Genomic DNA, 17,520 nt, shown 5'->3' on the forward strand with positions numbered 1-17,520 from the left:
AGTTGCCACCATGATATCCTCACACTTTATCATGGCTGGCATTTCAATGTCATGTCCTGCGGGGTCGCTTTGTGAGGACAGGGGTGGAGAGAGGGTGGGGGTGGGGGGGACAGTAGGACATGGGGTATTCATATACTCAAAAATCTGCTTTAAAACATCACACTTGAGTTCGCAAGAACATCAGAACCACATAATATCTGCCAGCTGCCCCCAACCCTTTCTCTGGGGTGCAACTCTGCTCTTAAGTGTTGGCCCTCCATCTACGCGGCATCTCTGACAGACGCCACCACTAGCCTGTCACACAGTTACAAACTGAAGCCCGGCTGCACGGTCACTTCAGCCCGGAACAGGGAGCTGGCAGGGTCTGCGGTGCGCAGTGGGAGCAGCCGTCTGTCCTGTCACGGGCCCACTGCGCCCCTCTGACTCTGCAGATCTAGGACTGGGGCCACTGGGCGCTGCCTGAGGCTCCCCTAGTCCTCTGCGTGGTGAGCACAGCACAAGGCAGGGCACACAACTAAAGGCAAACAAGGTTGAAAATGTGTGTAGTGACTCAAAACCCCAAACGTATAAAGTACATGAGCTATGTGGGCATCCCCGCACCCCTCGGAGGCGGGGGAGCTGGCACCTCACCTGAAATGCGTGAGTGGTGCGAGACCCAGGAAACACGACCAAATGGTTGTGCAGCTGCTTGCTAGTTCTCTCGTGTCCCTAATCTTTTCAGTGTCACTCAGTGAAGCTGAGGAGAAACAAAGTCTCGGATTCCTTCCCTGCATTAAAATGTCTAGAAACTCACAAAGCAGTGTCTCTCAACTCAAATATTTAACTTCATATACAACCAGTAACAAGGGTTTCAGTAATTATTTTTCAGCAAAAGCAAATGATTGCAGGTCACATGATGTAAGACTACAGTTTATTCAATATGTCTCCGAGCATTAAAAAGATGATTTTATGACATCAAACTCAATAAAATTATATCTTAAAGTGCTTTTTATTTTGTTGTTTTTAAAATTTGTTTTGGGAACAACTCATAACTTCTTTAGTGACTGATGTCAGAGCACGCACCCTGTACTTCTGGAGAACACAGCATTTTTTTTTTTTTATTGCTCTTTCAATCTCAATTATATCAGAAAAATACCTTAGAGAGCTTAATTTCCCAATTTTTGATCCAGGTAACATCAAGATCCAAGTTTATGAGATCCAAGATCTCATCCAGACCCACCTGAAATTCTATACAAATAGGGAGACATATTAAATACAAAGGTCTGTGTAAACTGAATTCTTTAACTACTATTTTACAGTGAAAAGGAATTTTTATCACATATCTTTACATCATTTTAAATTGGATATTCCTATTCAATGGTACTGCAAGATTAAAAATGTGCCCCCACATATCTAAAGGCAGCTTGTTTTTTCTTTGTTTTTTTGTTTTTTAATATAAAAACCAAAGGAATTTCTTTTGTAGCATCACAGAGAAAGCAAGAGCTTTATCTTCACTCACTCCTGTATGTTCAGGTAACGAAACAGTCTGCCACCGGCTTTATTTCCTAAAATCTCCCCAAGAGTGTCAATCCACTTAAGGACTGTGCCCTGGGTCAGCGGATCCACAGGCCGGAGTTCTCCCGCTGCCAAACAGCTCCCAGGCCTCCCCTGGGGGGCTGAAGAGTGCTTTCCTTAAAAACACGTGCTCCTCCCGACACGGCAGGCTCTCCCAGTCTAGCCTCCAGGCTCTTCTAAAGGGTTCAAAGATGAGATTCTGATTTCAAAAAGGTGCTGAGCATCCAGTAATCGTGACTGACTCCTCGCCATGCCATGCGTAGGCACGTCCCCTAGGGGTCAACATCATCCAGGTCACTTCTTAACTCGCCGATCATCATGGGCGATTCAGAACCCTTCGGGAAAGGAAAGGAAGTTAAATACGTGTGTAGTAGAGTTAGACAAAAACGTTCTTCTATGCCGATAGACTTATTTGTGTTCTGCAGTTTAAACACGTCCTCACTTAACTACTTAATGTTTATCAAAGGGCAGTAAAACATAACAAGTGTAACACCGCATATCTGACAATTCCCGATTATGCAAAACTTTCATTTCTGTGTTGCAGTCACCATGTGGCCTTGGGTTAAATCAAATCACTACGCTGAGTATCAGTTTCCTTCTGTGAAATCAGGATAACAGCGACCTCACAAGATTGAAAAACAAACAAACAAACAAACAAAAACAGCAGAGAGAACATCAGCAAGATTCAGTTAGTGAGACCTCTGTGCCATGCACTGTGGTGGAGCTACAGACATGGCCTTGCAGGTTACAGACCAGAGGGAAGACACAATACACGTCATTACACTCAAACCTGCTGCGTTATTTTGCACATAGTAGGTGTTCAATAAATATTTTATTCCTTTTTCTACTATAGTGATTAGTATAGAAAATACTTAAAATACTCTTTGACTCCCCTGACAAACAGATAGATTTCAAAGGCATGAGGCCCTTCTTTTCAAGGGTCCGTGTTTCCAGGAAGGCTGGTAAGAGCCAAAGGGGGAGGGGGTGATTTTTCATAACCCAGCAGAACAAAGTACAATGTGGAAGGAGCACACCTGCAGCCTGGCTTTATCAGGACACGCTCCAGGCTGAGCAAACAGCCAGCAGAGCCCGAGGCCGAAGCCGGGATGAACTCACGGCACGGCGCTGTTCTGCTTTCTCCGCACACACTGAGTGAGTCCTACGGAGATTCTCCGTGGGAAACCTCGGAGCAGGCGCTGCCCTTCCCCAAAGCACCTGCCCTACAGCTGTACCTGCTGCAAGTGCCTCTCTCCGTTCTCATTCGCAGGACTGCTCTCCGACCCGTTACTGCTTCCAGATTGCTCCTTCTCATTCAGCAGAGCTGTGGCATACGCCAACGTGTCCTGCCGCAGATGGACACACAAGAAGAAAAGGTCAGGGGGTGTGAGTGGCAGCAGCATCACCCCGCAAGACTACACTTCACTTGACCTTTGTAGGTGGTGCCTTCACATCAACCTCTGTGGCGCGTGGGGCCAGAATGACTGACGCTCACTGCTTTTCTTCCAGGCAGGCAAGTAAGTCTCAAACTGTACACCAACGTGCTGTTTTTTCACAGAAAATCAATCGTTTCTTTCGTCCTTACTCATTGTTAACCTATACCTCTTTCCCGAGGCTGCAGTTTATGAGAAATATACTAAAAATCCTACCTAAGGGATTTTAAGCCACACAAAACCAAAAGACAACTCTCACCTGAGCTGAAATTGTTCGCTGAAAGGTTTTTCCAGTTGATGTTTCATTAGAGACATTACTCTGTGGTGTCCAATAATGTTCTGACATCTGAGGTGGAAGGTCAAAAAGGCCATCAGAAGAGGAAAAAAAAAAAAAAAAAGAAAGGCCATCAGAGATGTCAAAGAAGCCTGCATGAGTCCACAGTTTCTACCATTAGATATTACAGCATAAAAAGCATCTAAAATAGCATATAAATTGACCCAGACTTCCTATCACATCAGGAGATTCTTTCTTAGAAGATTCCACTTCCACTCTCAAGAGCTCACTAAAATACTACCTCTTATATAACCATCCTTACCTTTTTAACCACAAAATTAAAGCACAAGTATTAAGACAAATTAAATGCATAAAGATAGGTATCAACTGTACCAAAAAAAAGTCTGAACTCTGAAAATACTTTGAGGACAGTCTCCAAATTAAGTTTGAGATTTTTCCTGATAAGACATGCTGCAATTGATTCCTTTGTTATCGCCAGAAAAGTTAAAAACTCAGTTACCTTCTTCTGTAGCCACTGTACAGCCCAACTCCAGTGATGGGAATTCTCCTTGAAATATTCTTTAGCAGCAGGACACCTGGTGATTGGAGGAAATTTTTATTAGCCAAATGTTTTCTTTGCAAATATACTTGTTTAACATACAGCACTTTAAAATTTTGAAACACCAATGCTACTTTCATTAAAGTTCAGTTGTCTCTATTAAATTTGCACTTTTTTTTGGGTTTGGATACATTCACGTGTCTAAACTTCAAACTGCAGTAAAGGGTAAATATGTAGTGAAAAGTTTCTTGTCTAACTCTAACTCATCCACTCAGTTCTATTAAAATTCAAAGTTGGAAAGTGAAAAATAAAAATTCCCACAACATATTGCACATTTAATAAATAACCTCTTTATTTTTTTTTAAATTATAGTTGATTTACAATGTTGTGTTAGTTTTGGGTATACAGCAAAGTGAATCATATGCATACTTTTCCAGATTCTTTCCCATTATAGGTTACTACAAGAAATTGAATATAGTTTCCCATGCTATACAGCGAGATGTTATCTATTTTGTGTATAGTAGTTTGTATCTGCTAATACCAAGCTCCTATTTTATCCCTTCACCACCTCCTTTCCCTCTGGTGACCATAAGTTTGTTTCCTATGACTGTGAGTCTGGTTTTTTTTTTTGTAAGTAAGTTAATTTGTATCATATTTTAGATTCTACATATAAGTGATATGATATTTGTCTTTTTCTGTCTGACTTACTTCATTTAGCATGATAATCTCTAGGTCTATCCATGTTGCTGCAAATGGCATTATTTCATTCCTTTTTATGGTTGAGCAGTATTCCATCATATATATGTGCCACATCTTCTTTATCCATTCTTCTGTTGATGGACATTGAGGTTGCTTCCATGTCTTGGCTATTGTAAAGTGTGGCAATAAACACTGGGGTGCATGTATCTTTTCAAATCAGAGTTTTCTCTGGATATATGCTCAGGAGTGGGATTGCTGGATCATATGGAAACTCTATTTTTAGTCTTTTAAGGAAACTCCATAATGTCTTCCATAGTGGCTGCATCAATTTACACTCTTACCAACAGTGTAGGAGGGTTCCCTTTTCTCCACCCCCTCTCTAGCATTTATTTGTAGACTTTTTAATGACAGCTATTCTGACCGGTGTGAGGGGATATCTCACTGTAGTTTTGATTTGCACTTCTCTGATAATTAGTGATGCTGAGCATTTTTTCATGTGCCAACTGGCCACCTGTATGTCTTCTTTGGAGAAATGTTTACTTAGGTTTTTTGCCTATTTTTTGATTGAGTGGTTTGTTTTTTTTTTTTGTTATTGAGTTGTATGAGCTGTTTGTATATTTTGGAAATTGAGTCCTTGTCGGTCACATCATTTGCAAGTATTTTCTCCCATTCTGTAGGCTGTCTTTTCATTTTGTTTATGGTCTCCTCTGCTGTGCAAAAACTTCTAAGTTTGACTAGGTCCCATCTGTTTATTTTTGCTTTTATTTCTGTTGCTTTGGGAGACTGACCTAAGAAAACACTGCTATGATTTATGTCAGAGAATATTTTGCCTGTGTTCTCTTTTAGCAGTTTTAAGGTGTCCATAAATGACCTCTTGATAAAATCAAACTAGTCTTTAATTTTTGTGATTTAAATAAGAAAGAATGATATGATGGGAAAAACAATTTTTTAAAATGTGATTTTGGAGCCCCGCTCTCTTTCCACTTTTATTTGTCCACCTAGAAAGCTGTCCTTATTTGAAGATAGTACCGATGGCGATATTGCCACTAATATGTGTATAAAATGTGATATGTGCAGCATATGGAAGTACATATAAAGACACTACTGATGTCTGGACTGTGTGTCTGCTGGCATCAGACATGCTATGTGGCCCCAACACTACTTGGAAATGCCACTCTTAGGCAAGGACTTATGATGACATGCTGTCAATATGAAGCCTAATTAATGAACCCACAATTATGGCAAGATAACCTCCATCTGTGTCTACAATGTTATGTCAACTGGAAAACGCATGTTCATGCATTATGTCAATGGGGCTCTCATTTAAACCTGTTGAGGATGCTCAAATGCAGCAGATGAATCCCAACAGATTTCTCATTTACATTCTGGTATAAAGTCCAAGGACGGCAGTACTCATGCCTAAGAATCAGCAAAAATCTGGAGCAAAATAAATGAAGCTATAAAGAGAGCTCGGTGCAAGACTCAGTGATGGCAGTGCAGTCTGCTCAATTACCTTGGGTTACACTCCTTGGTATATATCCTGAAAAGACGGAAATTCTAATTTGAAAAGACACATCAACCCCAATGTTCACTGCAGCACTATTTACAACAGCCAAGACGTGGAAACAACCCAAGTGCCCATCAACAGACAACTGGCTTAAGAATATGTGTGTGCGTGTGTATATTTATATACACACGCACACACAATGGAATACTACTCAGCCATAAAAAGAATGAAAATAAAAACACCATTTCTTCACTGCATTTTGAGTCAATACTTACTTTTGAGCAAGAGTTACAAGAAATTTGACACACTGGTAGCAGCGACTGCTGTCCACATGATTACTGTGGTGCATCAGAGCTGAAGGAACAGAAGAGGAAATTTTAACAATAAAGCACTAAACTGAAAGTGAGTTCAAGTAATAACAGCTCTCTTGTTCTGAAAATTTACAACAAACTACTTCGATAAGCAGATAAGGAACTTAAAAGCATGGTGGTGCTCACGCAACAGGATTCCCTAAATTCTAATGGGTGGAAACACTAAGTGGTATTCAAGAAACATACAGGGTGGTGGAAGTTTGAATTTTACAAAAACTGAAAGGAACTAAAGTTTATCCTGGCTGATTATTCACTAGAGACCTGCAAAGTTCTCCATCCACCACTCTACTGACAGAGTACAGTAGTTAAATCACTTTTACTGTGACAAATGGAAACGTATGATATTAGTTCAGCTCAACAAATATTTTCTGCTCTGTGTTTTGGACATTTAAAGATAAATACAGCTGACCCTTGAACAACATGGGTTTGAAATGCAGGGGTCCACTTACATGTGAATTTTTTTCAATGAATACAAATAGTACTATACAATTTGCAGTTGGTTGAGTCCACAGATACAGAACCGTGGATACGAAGGGCACCTTTAGAACTTGAGCATCTGTGGGTTTTGGTATCCGAGGTGGGTCCCGGAAACAATGCCCTGTGGGTACCGAGGGATGACTGCAGTGCCTGGTCCCTGCTCTTGAGCAGTGTACGGTCTGTAAGTTCCAGAGAGCCTGGGCGCTGCCCTGAGCAGAGGACACCACTCCAAAGGGAGTGGCCCAGAGAGCTGCAGCTACAGAACCTTTTTAGCATAAATCTCCTTTCTGCAATAAAAGATCCTAAAACTTCTCTTAATACACAGCAAAATCTAAAATGACTCAAGTTAACTGGAAATACAGGTGGATGGTGGGAGTTGGATAAAACCATTAAGTAAACTTTCTCTAAGAAATAGCTCATTAAAGCCACGTTAGCCTTCTGAAAACGAAAACTCTGTCAAAAACCTTTTACGAACAGACAGCAGAAATTTGGGTGCATTCATACCACAGGTTAAAAAAAAAAAAAGAAATTACACTTCATGAGCTTGACAGTACCCTGAGTCTAAGGTTTTAGTTTTTCCTCCTCAATGGCTACAGAGTGGAATGAAAGATTTCTTGTTAAGGTGGCCAAACTTTAGCCTGTTGAAGAAAGTCACAGCACCCCCGAACCTCACCTGACACAGTAAAAGGACCTCAAGTTGTGTCTTACTAAAAGTAGGAGAGTGTCCAGGGCGATAAGCTCCTCTGGCTCTGATTCTCCTGGACTAGAAGGAGGGAGCCCAACAGCCCTGACCAGACCTCTCCGGGCTTCCTCACCGATCCACCCAGGGAGGCGTGCAGGGCCAAGCCCGAGAGGAGAGGCTGGCTGCACTGACGGGCTCTCTGCACATCTACTGCAGACCCTTCTTCCTAAGGCAGCTGTACTTGCCTAGTAATCCATTTTCTGTCTCAAATACAAATTTGACTCGTTCCACTTGTATGGGATCCTCAATGACCTGTGAGAAGCAGGAAACAAAGGCTGGTGAATGAAAGAAAGAACTTGTGTTATAGCCACCGGTGCCTTAAAAAAAAAATTCAAGAGATTATAGTTTCTAACATAACAAAACCGAATACAAACAAATATGTCATTGCCACATTTCTCAACAATATATTAAATTTTAAACTAAAGATAAAAAACTGTCTAGTATTTGAAGACCCACTCATTTCCCAATCCATGTTCTTATCAGCTACCTCCAGAGTTCTCTGTGGGTTATGCGGACGTGTACTTCATGATCCGAAGGATAAGAGGTTTAGGGTTTACCAGAAACGTGTCAAAGCCCTGCTATAACACAGGCTCTACAAGTTGATGTGGAGGTTTACGCCATGCCACACTGGGCTGGATCTTTGTCTACTCTCGCTGAACTTCTAATGTCTGGCACTGACCCGTGCACAGTGCAGTACACTAAATGGCTCTGTTGTGGAGCAGATGAACAACACGCAGTTCCACTCCCGAGGAGCAACAATCTTACAAAAGCACTAGGACCAAAAGGAGGTAAAGGACCAGGAAGACAGGCTGTTTAGAAGTGGCACCGATGATGTATCTCCACATTCGAAAGTGTTTATTAGGTGCCTACCCGGTGCCAAAAGGGACCTAAAGCGAGTCCAGTCCTCACCCCACCGTCCCTTCTTTTAAAAAGCCCCTGGGCTACTCTCTCTCACTGGCTCACAGGTAAGTCATCAAACTCTACCGATTCTCCTCCTAAAAACACCTGTTGTTCTGGCCCTAGTCCCCTCTACTCCTTTCTCTCCTTAGTACAAGCCTCGTTATTTCACATTCAGATTATTGCCACAGACTCCTATGTGCTCTTCCAATTCCAACCTTGCTTCCTGCTTCAGTCCATCCTTCAAGACAACTGCTGAGGGAATCTTTCTAAGACATAAATCAGGTCACATCGCTTTGCTGCTTCAAACCCTCCCACAGTACCCATCACTGATGGCAGATGCTGCTAACTTAAATGGCTACAGAGGACAAGATGACAAGAACTGAGCCACGTGGCGGACAAGAGGAGTGGTGAGGACAGTGGGGACCTAGAGACCACCAGCCTCATGGTGGGGTGTGCTGCTGCTCCGGGTGACTGGGCACGGAGGAAGTGGAACCAGTGTGGCCAGATTACCTGCTTTTCTCAAGACAGGCTGGAATCCAGAAATTAAAAAACAGAACAATTTGGGCCAAATTAAACAGATATGTAGGTGGAACTTGGCCACAAGTGTGTCACCACTGGCCTACAGGGAAAAGTCCACACGCACTGGTACATGAAGCCTTTCTTGGTCTGGTTTGGGCTTCTTCCCCAAGCCCCACTAGTTCCCACTTCTTCCAGTCCTACCTCTTACAATTCACTGAGCAAACCAGGGGTCTGCTGGAGACCATGGGCTCCAGGGCCAGTTGCTTGGCTCAGATCCTGGATCTGTCACTTACGGAATGGTGGCCTTGGGCAGGTCACTCCACCTAAGTTCAGCTTCTAATAAAACTGTATTTCACTGATTACAATGCATTTCTCCTCTGCTTTTCATATTTCCGAGATTGGGACGCACCCTACAGCCGACTACATTTCAGTTTCGTGGCTCATAAAGATACTTTCAGGAGTACACAGACAGTCAGCGGAGTGAACTGTAGAGCCAGCCACTCACCTCTGCCGGTTCTCGTGAGGGTCACACGAGATCAAATGTGAGCAGTTTCCTGTCCACGGTGAGGCCTCTGCTCTCTGCGCTGTGACTGCCTGTGTACTTGTCCAGTTCCCTCACTAAACTGCGAGCGCCTACGAGGCAGTTTATTCTCACTCACCTCTCAACCAGTAATGCACGGAAAATGGCTGATATGAAGAAGACTCAGTGAGTGTAGACCAAATGAACGCAAAAGCAACACAAGGACACACAGTTCTATTCACGAACACATGCTGACTAGCAAATATCTAAATGTAAGTGAATTAACGTTTATGACTTACCAATATCTCATGAAGTAGTTGGAATGTATTCTTCAACTCATGGGGTGCAGCTGTTTCTAGTTGGTTCTGAAATGTTTTTTAAAAGCATAAAGATTCCAGTAAGTCTTCCGGGGACAGCACGCTGGCGTGGCAATCGACAGTGCTGGATTCCAGCCCTCCTCCTACCACTACCTGGCTGAGCCTGGCCAAGTCCTTCCCTTCTCTGGGGCTCAGCTCCCCAAATGCTAAATCTGGGGACTGAAAAAAAAACCCTCCACCCATGGCCCTCCAGCTGTAACCCTCTATGATATTTTACTATGAAAGTAGGAAGGAGACAGGAAAAAAAGCAGAAAGGAAGGGAGAGAAGTTTTAGTCACTAAACAGGCCTAAATTTATACTTATATTTCACTTACACATAGCCTATTTTGTTGAATATGCTGGAGAATGCAAATGAGAGTGTTCTGACATCAGCATGCTATGAGTGAAATACACAGGCAAAGTCAGCTTAGGAAGTAGAAAAATCTGCCAAGATACACTAAGCTTCTGAAGAAAGCAAGGTTCAGAAAACCCAACCCGGTTCAGAAAACTCAGTATCCTTTCCCACTGCATATACGTATAAGGTTATTAGAACTCCTGTGCGTTTTTAAAAAATTAATTAATTAACTATTTAATTTTATTCACTCTGTTGGGTCTTTTTTTTTTTTTTTTTTTTTTTGCTGTGCACGGGCTTTCTTTTTAGTTGCGGTGAGTGGGCGCTACTCTTCTTTGCAGTGCATGGGCTCCTCATTGCCGTGGCTTCTCTTGTTGTGGAGCACAGGCTCTAGGTGCGTGGGCTTCAGTAGTTGCAGCACCTGGGCTCAACAGTTGTGACTCATGGGCTCTAAAGTGCAGTCTCAATAGTTGTGGCGCCCGGGCTTAGTTGCTCTGCGGCATGTGGGATCTTCCTGGAGCAGGGATCGAACCCGTGTCCCCTGCATTGGCAGGCGGATTCTCAACCACTGCGCCACCTAGGAAGTCCCTCCTGTGTGTTTTAATAACCTTATACATATATCATGCAGTAGGAAAGGATACTGCATTACAACACCGCATTTGCAAGGTGTCAGGTCTGGTACTAAGTAATAGGCACATCACATATCACACCTCACTGAATCTTCACACGCTGTGAGGTCAAGTCAAATTTCCTCCCATTTTTCAGAGGAGGAAATTGCCCTAGGCTACATAATTAGCAGAGTAGAGAGAGGTCTCAATCACCTCTAATACAGGTTCTGTACAGAAAAGGCTGAGGGCAAAATACACTTTAAAAAGAGCCTGAAGACATGACCCACAGCTGCGTGTTAATGCTATCCATACAGCTATTACCAATCCTGCGGCAGGCAAGAAGGTGTAAGTTCACAGAAAGAGGCCTGGAAAGACACAAACTGATGTGACCATACCGGCTCGTGGGGTGGGGTGGAGAGGGGACAAGGCTGGCTGTTGGTGGTCAAAGTGGACTTTGTCCTTGTTTGTATGTTTTAACTTTTCACAAAGAGATTAAAAACAAATGAAACTGGTATGTGTAGGCTTCAAGGTTTTTCATATAATCCCTAGCAGGGCAGTAAACAGCACGGTTAAGAGCACAGTCCTGGAGCCACACTGTGGATGTTCAAACTCCACTCTGCCACTTACTGGCTGTGTGACACTGTGCCCCGGTTTCTTCAACTGCAGAGTGGTGCTACGAACAGTATCCACCTCGTAGGACTTACATACTTGAGAATTAAGTGCGCTAAATACGTAATATGCTTGGAACAGTGCTTGGCATCCAGTAAGAGTAACATAAGTAATTACCACACACTGATCAGAGCTTCATAATGAACTACATATATCACTGTTTCAGAAGATGAGAAAAATCAATCTACTTTTGATGTTTTAGTTGTTATCTGGGGAAATAATCTAAAACTGTAAAACCATTTTACACGATTATGGTCACACAGCATTATCATTAACTATAAAGTATTAGTCTTGATGGTTAAAAATTGAGCCCAATGCAAATGTGCATCACTAGGAAGGGAATGGCTAAGTAAATGACGGTACATGAGAGAATGAAATACACTCAGATACGGAATATACTTATAAGTCAAGTGGAAAAAAGGACACAAAATCATAAAAGACAATAAAATCCCAATCGTGTTAACATACATGCACAGAAAATAACAGGGAAATGTAAGAGAATATTCATGTTGATCACCATAAATGGTCAGATTTTCAGTTCTTTTTTTATTCTTCATTAAAAAAATGAGTCTATACTATTTTAATGATTAGGGAAAATAATTAAGGTTACTAAAAGAAGCATAGTGCCCGGGAGCCAAACGAATGCTTTCCTAGTGTCTCAAATGCAGGCTCTCAGGCTATCACTGGGTTTACCAAGGTCCTACCTTAATGAGATGCAGCATGGTGAAGGAGAAATGCTCGTTACAGAAACAGCAGTACACCACCATCTCAATGAGCGCCAGCAGTGAGCCTGTCAGCTCTCGCAGAGCAAACATTACCTGGCAGGGAGGTAGAAGAGGAGTGAGCCCTTCTTCTGTCACAGTTCACTGTTGATATGCTGTTTCTGACTGAGATTTGCTCAGATTTAAGATCATCAACATTGCCTCGAAACAGTCTGAGTCTCTCTGAGAGTTACCAAAATTTGGGCAAATGTGCACCTTTTTCTTGGGAGTCACTTTCACCAGATTTTTAAAGGTAAATCTTGCCCTCCTCATTAAAATAACCACCGATAGGTCCAAAAAATACACAATGTTAAAAAAAAAAAAAAAAAGAAGATATATAGCACACCACTGTTGAGGTAATTAAAAACCACTGTGATTATGTTCACAGAGTCATATATATGTAAATCAAGTTATGGAAGAAGGACTGGAAAAATACGTTCACAAAAGGGGGCAGCTGTGCGCGGAAGGGGAAGGGACTCACTGCGGATGGGCCACGAGGGGGGTTTGTGAGCAGCCCACCTTCGAACTCCTGAGGCTGGAAAACCCATGTGCTCCAGATCTGTAGTATTCTAAGACCAGGGACACACGCAAGAGACTGGGAATAAACCCCCTGATAATAAACTGAATGACTGTGATTGTGGAGGTGCCATGTACCTGCCTCCTGGGATGTGGACGGGTAATCAGCTGGGCTGGACCCGGAGGCCCAATTCTCAGTTGCAGACAGGACTAACGCTATCCAGTCCTTATTTCTTTCTGACATACATACAGGAAGTAAAATTATTTGAAATAATCATTTCTCTTAACAATACTCCCCTTCATCAGTGTAACATACAAAATACAACTAATAACACAAGGAATTTTTCCTCAAAAGGAAGAAAATAGCTGAAGCAAACAAACAAAAAGATGGCTTTAGCAGAACAAGGACATACCTCTAACAGGTAAGGTTTCCCTTCAGACAAGAACAACAGGGCTTCGACTTCCTCATGGAGGGGCAGCAGGGGGCTTGAGGGGGCAATGCTAATAGGTGGCCGTTGTTTAAATATACCTGGAGCTGCAGGGGACCAAAGAAAAACGCAATTTACTGGATGTTATTGCATGAAATCGATTCTACAAGGTAAAGCAACCCCCTCAAGATTCATACATGCAACTGCTGAGCACTTACAGCCATTCCCTCACTGACATGAGCCAGAGAAAATACTCTTTCAATTATACCCGGGATGTAGGTGTAACTGTTAAGATCTCTAGACTCCCAGTGATTCCACCGAAGACAATCTTTTGAAGAAATTACAATATACAAAGTACATGGAAAAAAATGCCCAAAGTGCCTGTGAAGAGACCCTGGACAAGGCACTTCTGTTGCTCAAACAATGGCCAATGCCACCTGCACTGAGTACAAGCAACCCACGTGGAAGTAAGGGGTGACCCCACGTACTAGGAAAGCAAGGACTTGCGCTCTCATTTTCTTTTGCAAACTCACGAACGAGGTAGCTTTGTCTCTTCAGACGGGTGAGTCAGAGTTTAGGAAGCACACTCTAGCTCACGACCTCCATGGCCCTTCAGATAGCCAACGGCGTTGCCCCATCAGAGGGACGCCCTGTGATTTTCATCTAGTTTCCTGGTCAGATGACATGAAAACACTACCAGAGGCTTGGGGGTCAGAGGCTTGCACTCCACCCCGGCCGCTACGCCCGACTAGCGGTGAGGCTTGCGGGAGCTACCAGACCCCTCCTCACCGCCCTCTCTGGTCGGCTGAGGGGATTCAACACAACACGCCGAGAGCCCGGGGGAGAGGCAGAGCACACAGAAGACACTGAGCACTCCGCGGCTGCTTTCTTGTACTCTCACTGTTACTGTCGGTGGTGCTGTCACAAGGCCTGGGAACAGGACAGAGACGCAGCCTTTCATCCTACTTCTATATCCCACCCCCAATGACATCACTGACTCTCTTGTGACAAACTAGTAGAATAAGGTGAAGTTTAACATGAACTGAAACAAAAAACTTGTGTTCCTCAAATATCAAATAGCCAAATGAGAAGAAACAAGTAACGTCCATTTAACTGCCAACATTATTACTTTCCACGTGTTACTGACACATTCACCACCTCTCCATCTTCCTGGTGCACTGAAGACAGGGTAAAGCTTACCCACGTTTCTTTGGGAGGAGACATCTGAGTGCAAGACAAGCAATGCCACTGTATTGTGAAGGTTCCCAAACTCTCGTGCTTGCGCCGAACTCCATCGACGTATCTGTTGTCAGAGAAAATAAAGCGTGTGTCGGTGCTTCGGTTAGAAACAAATGAAAAGGAAGGGAAAGGGTGTGTGGGCTCATGATATTTTGAGCCACATTCTTTCTCAATGTCTGACAGTGGGAGAGGTCGAAGTACAAAAAAGTCATGGGTTTTAAGCCAGGTTAAGAGTGGGTCATCGTAGACGTATATTAACTTGTATTCTAAAACAAATTCATTTATGTATTCAATTCAGGTACCGAACGCTCACCACGCGCCAGGCAATCTTCCTGCATCCAGTATAGTGGGGAACGCCTGTGAGGCTGGGGGTCTGCAGGCCGGGCCCTCCTCTGCTGCTGCTGCACTGTGCAAATGTGGGCAAGTTCCCCACCTGACTTCTTTGTGTGAAGACAGAAAACCTACTTGTTCTGCCCACTTTGTGGTCGTGTGCGCGAAATGAAACATTAAAGGTGAAAATGTTTTCAAACTTATGTGCTCCATAAATGCAAAACAATATTAATTATATAACATCATTAATTAAATTAAATCTTATTTAAATTACAATGAATTTAAATCAATCGCCAGTGTCAACTGAGTCCCTGATAAAGAAAAGCTTGAAGTGAAAAATAGATACTGTAAATCTCAACATAGTATCAACACACAGAGCATGTCAGTGTGACGGGAAGCTGAGAGGAGGCCTAAATAGCAAGTCTGTCTTCCTTAATAAAGAAAGGACAGCTTCCCTAGGCAATGTATCACATACAGGGGAAACCAGAGCTTTAGCCCTGTGACCTTGAACAAGTCACAACTTTTCTGAGCTGTAATTCTTGCCTGTTTTACTGAATTGTGAGTTTCAGAGGTACAGCATGAAAAGTAACCAGTTCCGTAAATAGTAATTACACCATGTTCACCATTTTGTGTATTTTAAATCTATCAAACAGAAGAAATACAATGATTGGAGAAACACACCAATATAGGAACTTCAAACAGAAGAGGCTTTTTTCGATATATCTGATCCTATTATTACAAATATCAAATAGCCAAATGAGAAGTAGTACCTCTAGCAACTGATGAAGGCTCTTTAACTAGTTGGAGGAAACCATTTCCCTTTCATTTTCTGAATATGAGTATTATATCTGCAGCAACACTCTTCAGCATGTGAGGGTTCAGCTTCACATCTGACTCCTGGCCTGTGACCAGCATCCCGTGTAAGCACCTCCACCAGAATAGCCTTGCTCACAGCCCCAGAGAGCAAGTGGAGGACCCAATGCCACTATTTCCTGAAGGCTTTCGAATTCCCCAGGCAGAACCCATATTTCCTCCCAGGACACTTGGCACTGCACATTTTGACTGATATTCTAGTTAGTCATTTCCATTGGTTATAGCATGTAGAGTAAATTCCATGAGGAGGCTGTAAAAATAACTGAACTCCAAATAATTTTAAAGGCTATGTAGTACCTGTACCTGGACTCTGATGAAATTAATATTTATCACCCACAAAGAGAAACACTGTGGCTACCAAAACGGTGGCCACTTCACTGGGCCATATACAATAAAAGCAGGCGTTACCTGATTGTTCTGCCGGCTGGTCCCTAGAAGGAAGCTGATCATGTGTCGCAGAGCTGAATGCTTCAGAAGAAGATCTCCGGCCCTAATTCCTTGCTGTCACAAGAATGACAAATTATATTCCTATACAGACAGAGCTCTATTTTAAAAATACAGTTAAATGAGAAGTTTTAAGTAGTCGGTAAGTTTTTAAATGCTATAATTTACATATAGAAAGTACTTGTTAAAAATCTAACAGCCTCGCAGTGTTGCACAATGGCCCCTAGAGTCAATGCGGACTTCCACTCCACCAATGAGTAACGATCCCTACCTGCATCGGAACTGTAACAAGTAACACAAGGCAGGAATTAAGATTTCTAAGAAGAAACACTCATAAAACCATACCATATAGATCCTATATTGACCAGTCTAAACTTTTTGCATATATAAAATTCCTTTACACTATAAATCTGCTGTATTAGGGAAAAAATCATTTACCTTTTGTACAAATGTGTTGAACAGGAAAAAGTACTGAGCACAGTTTTTACAATTTTCGGGGACATCTTTATCCAACAGAGCAAGTAGTACCTCTAGTAACTGATGAAGGCTCTTTAACTAGTTAGAGGAAAGATAAAATTACATAAAGAAAAAGAATATAAGACAGACATTTGTAACAGGATTAATTTGAAGTAAATCACCATAAGAACAAAAGAAAAGTCTGATTGATACAATCCAGTCTCAGATTCAGATGGATTTATGCTTTGGAGAGCAAAAACAGAATTATCACTTTGATCTTCCAGGGAAGACTGGTGGAACTGTAGAAAATAATTAAAAGAAAAGCTTAGTTTTGTTTCCTAGCTTTTAGACTCAAGGGCACGGTTCTAATGGTCACATTTTCTGCAGAGCCCATTTCTTTCTGTCTCTTAAAAAAAAGGCAGGGGGTTTAAAGGAAACATTTTTCTGAATCCCTCCCTCCACTATGCTACTTCTTCACATAATCACAGATGCAAAGAATAAAAAACACAGACACAGGCATAGGGGCCAGAAACCAAGCCGATGGAGCAAATGGAGAGCAACAGCCTGACAGAATGACAACGGTAATATCGACTCAACTGGGAACTTACTTGAAAGCCCGCTGACGCCTCATGGAAAGCTTTGAAAAACATTTTATTTGTTTAGAAACCATTTTGGTCATCACATTGCTTCTTCTTTCCCTCCCACCCCAACTGTTTTTGGACAAGTCCCTGGAAATGCATGTGTGATCTGAGAATTAAGACCAGGGTTACTACTCTTATCAGTTCATTTCCTCTGGAGATGGTTCTCACAGACTTGAAATATTCCCATCCATCCTGTCACACTCATTGCAAATACAGTAAAATCTACCATTTATGTAGCACTTCATTTCAAAGTACTTTACAATGTAAAGTGGGTGGCAAGAGGTACCATTTCCAT

At 42.4% G+C, this 17,520-nt stretch overlaps 1 protein-coding gene across 5 annotated transcripts in view; it reads right to left on the reverse strand.

The window, feature by feature from the left end:
* Positions 1-891: 891 nt before the first annotated feature.
* Positions 892-17,520, reverse strand: part of USP24 (ubiquitin specific peptidase 24) — a 139,858-nt gene continuing 123,229 nt past the window's right edge. For 3 of the 5 annotated variants that reach the window (XM_057712031.1, XM_057712041.1, XM_057712021.1), the window contains exons 57-68: positions 16,567-16,683; positions 16,093-16,185; positions 14,443-14,545; positions 13,228-13,349; positions 12,242-12,355; positions 9,852-9,917; positions 7,799-7,865; positions 6,299-6,377; positions 3,779-3,854; positions 3,244-3,330; positions 2,787-2,897; positions 892-1,889 (exon numbers count right to left, since the gene is read on the reverse strand). In XM_057712031.1, the coding sequence (XP_057568014.1) occupies positions 1,827-1,889; positions 2,787-2,897; positions 3,244-3,330; positions 3,779-3,854; positions 6,299-6,377; positions 7,799-7,865; positions 9,852-9,917; positions 12,242-12,355; positions 13,228-13,349; positions 14,443-14,545; positions 16,093-16,185; positions 16,567-16,683 (1,098 nt within the window). In that variant the 3' untranslated portion in view covers positions 892-1,826. Of the gene's footprint in view, positions 1,890-2,786; positions 2,898-3,243; positions 3,331-3,778; positions 3,855-6,298; positions 6,378-7,798; positions 7,889-9,851; positions 9,918-12,241; positions 12,356-12,952; positions 13,052-13,227; positions 13,350-14,442; positions 14,546-16,092; positions 16,186-16,566; positions 16,684-17,520 lie in introns of those variants that run through there. The other 2 variants (XR_009049695.1, XR_009049696.1) reach the window with 2 other exon arrangements.

This window comes from Hippopotamus amphibius, chromosome 1 (assembly GCF_030028045.1).
Source record: "Hippopotamus amphibius kiboko isolate mHipAmp2 chromosome 1, mHipAmp2.hap2, whole genome shotgun sequence".
In the NCBI taxonomy this organism is placed as follows: domain Eukaryota; kingdom Metazoa; phylum Chordata; class Mammalia; order Artiodactyla; family Hippopotamidae; genus Hippopotamus; species Hippopotamus amphibius.